This window comes from Polistes canadensis, unplaced genomic scaffold, assembly GCF_001313835.1.
Source record: "Polistes canadensis isolate GaletaPanama2010 unplaced genomic scaffold, ASM131383v1 scaffold_182, whole genome shotgun sequence".
Taxonomy (NCBI): Eukaryota; Metazoa; Arthropoda; class Insecta; order Hymenoptera; family Vespidae; genus Polistes; species Polistes canadensis.
This window is the reverse complement of record NW_014569729.1, coordinates 16,000-21,751: the sequence shown is the minus strand read 5'-3', so window position 1 is coordinate 21,751 and position 5,752 is coordinate 16,000. Positions and strand designations below refer to the sequence as shown.

Genomic DNA, 5,752 nt, shown 5'->3' with positions numbered 1-5,752 from the left:
ATTTTTTTGTTTCATTCAAAGATTAGACAATTGGAAAAAATGATTTGATGGATAATAAACTGTTGATTAATTATTATTTCGTTTAATTTCTTTTAGGTTTTATTTATTTATTTTCTTGCTTAATTCAAAGATTGGACAATTGGAAAAAATAATTTGTTGGAAAATAAACTGTTGATTAATTATTATTTCGTTTTTATTCTTAGTTAGACTTTATTGGTATATTAAATTTAAATAATATCCTAGATTTGTTTTTGATTTTCATTTCTACCAAATTCTATGTTAATCGTTACATGTTATTTAATAGTATTTTTGTTTTTTATTTGTGGATTACTTTTATTTATTATTATAGATGTATTGGTTTAATACTAATGAACAAATTTGAACATTTTAGATTCGTTAAATTTTGGATAAGGTATTATTAATACTAAACGTTCAGCTTTACCTTTACATCCAATATCGTTCTATTGTAATATAATTCAGACAACAAGAAACCTATAACCGTTCGTAACTCTTGTCTATTTCAAATCCCTACAGTTTTGACAAGTAGATAACTTAATACTCGTGTACAAATACTCGACATAACGTCTAACACACTACAAAAGTAAACCCAACATCATTCTATTATAAACTACACATTAACAATATTAATAAATACAAAAAATAGAATAATGATCATTTTCAAATGATTATTATAACGAAATAAAAATATCCCCCCTCCCCAAAAGAAAATCAATTTTAAATATAAATTGTTTCAAATATTAAAATATAAAACTTACATTCTGTCCTATTTTTTTGTTAAACCAATGCACACAATTTTATTACATCTTCAGATTAATTTTGATGGTAATTAATTATTTAATAGAAATCTAGTGTATATACCTTCTTATATATCGTAAGTACTTTCATTGTTATTATATTGTCGTGATTGCCAGGAAGTATGGGTTTAATTAATTCTCCACGTAAATGCACGTGTACCTCATTACAGTGTTACATGGTCTACTTGAATGTTGTATAAGCATACTACAAATGTCGAATAGGTAAACATTAATAACAAGATGTTGCTTGTGGTGGTTGTGGTGGGGTGATGAGTGATGAAGGGGGAGGGGGAAAAGGGTCTCTCTCGAAGAACTGGGTCATTCAAAAAGTTGTATCTTCAATGAAAAATTTTGTACACTATTTGTTGTTGACGATTTTTATACGTTTCCATGTTGCTACTTTTTACATTGAACAATTACAAATGAAACAATCAACCAACCAAACAACCAACGTCCTTTTCTCGAGGATTATTCAACTTCTTTTTCATTTTTGAGTGAACAAACTTTGTCGTGTTGCCATTTTATTATTTATTTTTGTTCTTTTTAAAGCTACACCTGACATAGGGTTGGTTACTTACGTGTATAGTATTATACTTTAGAATGACCAACCCACGTTGACATTTTCTAGAAAATCCCTAGCGGAAACAATGAATAGTTTATTTAATACCATCACTGTCCACTGAATCAAATCTAGGTCAAGATAATCCTTCACTTTTCTACCATGGAATTAGGATTATTCATTTATTCCCCTCGAACACAATCTGTTGCACATAAATGTTCAATTTATTTTCTTTACTTTTACCTATGAAATGAAATATTTAATATACGTTATCGAAACCATTGTTTTAATATTCGTAACTATGAAAAAAACATTTCGTTTCTTATTCAACGATATTGTAAATTAAATTTTTTCCAAAACCCTCCCCCTCCCTCTACCCCGTAACTTTGAAATGTATATTTTTAGGATATCCAAATTTCAGGTCCGCTTTATCAAATATGATCGTGTGTGCTATTATTATTATTAATCGTTAAATTATTATTATACTTTATAGTAATTTTCATATATTATAAGTTCGGATTCGGGTTCGTGACTTTACACGCGAAATGAAAACTTTTTTCGTGCGTCATCGGTAGTTTTGTTTAACGATTGACGATGACTCAAACGTGAATCATTATGAATTTTTATATCAAGCTCTACTATTTTTACTTATTCCTATAAAAGATTATTTATCAAATAAATAAATAAATAAATAAATAAATTATAGATTAATATTGTATTATATTATATTTAAAAAAAAAAATTGGCCAATTATTCATTAATATATTTTTGCCCTTTTTTTTTTTTTATTTTTTTTTTTGTCTTTTTGTTTTTTTTGAAGTTATACTTCAGAAAAGTTTTACAAGTGTTTATAATAATAGTACAATCAAACAATTACGAATAAATTTTTTCCGAATAAAGTTTGATTTTTTTAAATATTACAAAAAGAAAAAAAATCTTTTTCAAAAATAAATGCTTTAATATAATTGTTCTTCAGCCTTATCAACCCTTACTATTATACATAAAACATTACATTTGCAATACTCGTTTGTCACAGATTGCAAGATCATGAATAATTTTTGTTTAAAAAGGGGGTCTCTTATTTTTGTTCTCGTTCCTTTTCTTTCTCGAAAATCGATTCGGTTTTTGCATTTTTGCATCGAATTATCTTCTTCTAAATTACTCTCTTTTTTTTTCTGTCTTTTTTTCTTTCTTTGTCGATGAACGACGAATACAAAATGATCCCTTCAACTCCTGTCCTTTTGATCCAACCGTAGTACGATTTAAACGGATTCAATTTGAGCTCGGTTTACCCTCGAGAAAAGTGAAGGCTTGAAAATAAGGGAAGGGTGGAAAAGGGGCTGAATATGGGAGAGGAAGGTGCCTTGAGAAAATGACACCGAGGTTAATTACCACTTAGTAATATCGTCGAGAAGTGCCGATGATCCTGCCCTTATTTAGACGAAACACCGACAACACACCCTTTTAGAAATAATTTACAATTTTTTTTTTTTGTGCCCCGCGTTTATTTTGTATTTCATTTTTCAATCAAAGCCCCATCATATCCCCATCGATTAAATATTAATAGAAAATATTTATACAATTTTTTATATTATTATTATTATATTATTATTTTATATTTTATATTATTTCTTTTTAAATATATTCAATTTTATTTATTAAAAAAAAGAAAGAAAAAGAAGAAGAGAATTTTGGAAATAAAATATTTCCAATTATAATTGAGAAAAATAAAATATAAAAAAGAATAAAGTTTTATCTTTAGTTGTATTTTTTGTAAGGTGTAACATTTAAACGAGGGGTACACCTGTATATTTATTTACGATTTTTTTTTATTATCAAACAATTTGTCACAAAATTACATTTGTTTACTTAATTTGAATTAAACAATAAATAAAATTTGTTTTTAGATAACCCAATACTTTTTGAAATCCATCAAATAATTTTATTCACATATATATATATATTTTTTTTTAATTTAGTTATGAGATTAATATTTTTGTAGGATAAACAAATTCATGAAATAATCAGATTTTGTTATATTTTATGACAGGTAACCGGGGACCTGTTAATGCAACGATTGTACAGGTGGGAAGGGGGAATGGAGGGGGTGCTGGAGATACCGGAAGTGATTTATTGAGATTGGAACCACCATCGGATTTAAGGCCTGCACCATCACCCCTTTCCGATACCAGTGCCACCTTACAGTCTGACAACAATGACACCTTTACTGGAGGTAAACATTTCAACCCCTAATTTGTTCTTATCTAATCTTATATCATTTTTTTTTTTAACTAATACAATCAACGTGAACACGTTATTATCATTTCCTAAATCAAATTAACACACAACATTCGAATATTCATTTTTTTTATCAAATTGTTTAAAATAATTGAAAAAAAAAAAATGTTGAACATACATTCAATTAGATTATAAATTAATTTAACAATTAAATAATTATTTTTCGAATATATATTGTTCATCAGAAAATGTGTCACTAATTTTTATGTATCATATATATAATATTCTATTTATTTTGAATTATGTTCGATATAAAAATTCAATCGTATTATTTGTTCTTTCATTTTTCCTTTTCTTTATCTTCTGTTTTTTTTTTTCTTTTATTCCTATTATTATTGTCGTCGTCTACGTTATACTTCTTTAATTTCGATCTAATTCGAATCAATCGAACTACAACTCTAGGAAAAGGTTTTCGATTACTTTTCTTCGCAATACTATTTCAACTAGTATGTCATTTATAAATATTCAAGTAACTACGATATTATTATCGATGATAATAATACTTTACCTGAGGAGGTTACCTTATTGTTAACGATTATTGGATATATATATATCATATTTTTTGATATTATATTATACATTTATTTTGTAAAGATACAAAATGTTATTTCTGTACGATTGTTATTAAAAAAAAAACAAAACAAAAAAGAAAAAACATTTGCAAATATCAAACGCACGAATATATTTTAACGATACAATTAATTAATTATATTAAAATGATTACGTAATACAATATAATCGGTCAATCATTTTCATAATCATCGATCATAAAGAATTATATTATTATTATTATTATTATTATTGTTTTCTTTCTATATATTATTGTTTTTATTATTACCATCATCATCATCATCGTCATCGACGTAAATAAATACGACGTCTGTTTGGTTGTTTGGGGGTGAGAGGTGGGAGGGGGAGGTAATTACGTAATAGAAAGATTATTTTCACGAGTTGGAAAGTAAGCCAGTGCACGGTCAACCAATACTAACTTATCGATAATTGGATTTCCTATCGTTGTCTGATGTCCACCAGCTTGTATTATTGTTGATTCAGTTGTCAATCGTTCCTCAAACTTGTTTTCCCGTGATATTATATTATTATCATTTTTTTTCTTCTTCTTCTTCGTCGTTTTAATAATGTGTCTTTTTTTTTTTTTTTTCTTCTTTTCCTCTTCTATTCTTTTTTTTTAATTTATCATTACATCCGTGTGTGACAAATTTAGAAAAGAAAAGAAATTAAAACAGAGAGACCTTTTTATTTATTTATTATTACTCATCATTTATTTATTTGACTTATTATTTATCAATTTGTTTTGTTCTTTTTTTTTTTTTTTTTTTTTTTTTTCTATCCTGTCAAACCTTTTTTTCTTTTAATTTTTGTACTTTACGAAATATTTTATTGGTTTTGTTTTGTTTTTTCTTTTTACTCGAGTAAAAAGAAAATTATTAAAAATGTGGAATTTAATTTGTAGATAAGTGAAGTTTTGTTTTTTTTTGTTTTTTTTTTTTTCCGAAAAATAAGGAAATATAATTAAATGGAAAATATAATATTGAAAATCGTATTAATAATCGTGCGTTTAGATAATAATTCACGTCGCGTAATATAGTATGCGATCTAACGTTAAAAATAAATCAACGTTTGTGATTGAATACGAAAATGATGGGAACAATAATAGGAATACAGGAAGACGTTCGAATTTTTATAGAAATTCTAGCATTAGGAGGAATACTGGAACCAGAGAAAATATAAGTATCATTTATCCAATTTACAAAGTTACACACACATACAATTTCTTTTTTTATATTACATATTATTGTTATATAAATTTGTTTTTAAAACAACAATGAACGAATACAATCTTGAATCGTTTATTAAAACAATCAAATTATTCTTATCATCGAATTAAATTCATTAAACAAAAACAATTGTCATAAAACATTCGTAAAGTTCGTGAATAATTTTGCTCAAATTATTCCAGTCCCCCTTTTTTTTTTTTAATACTTCAATTTTAAACAAGAATATATAATTCGTGTCTTAAACAATTATTTTCCAACTGATGGTATATATAAAAAAAAAAAAA

At 25.9% G+C, this 5,752-nt stretch overlaps 1 protein-coding gene across 3 annotated transcripts in view; it reads left to right on the top strand.

Moving 5' to 3' along the window:
- The window catches only part of LOC106789428 (potassium voltage-gated channel subfamily KQT member 1-like), a 25,526-nt gene that overhangs the window by 18,354 nt on the left and 1,420 nt on the right, over positions 1–5,752 (top strand). For all 3 annotated transcript variants that reach the window (XM_014753615.1, XM_014753614.1, XM_014753613.1), the window contains one exon: positions 3,425–3,607. In XM_014753615.1, the coding sequence (XP_014609101.1) occupies positions 3,425–3,607 (183 nt within the window). The remainder of the gene's footprint in view (positions 1–3,424; positions 3,608–5,752) is intronic.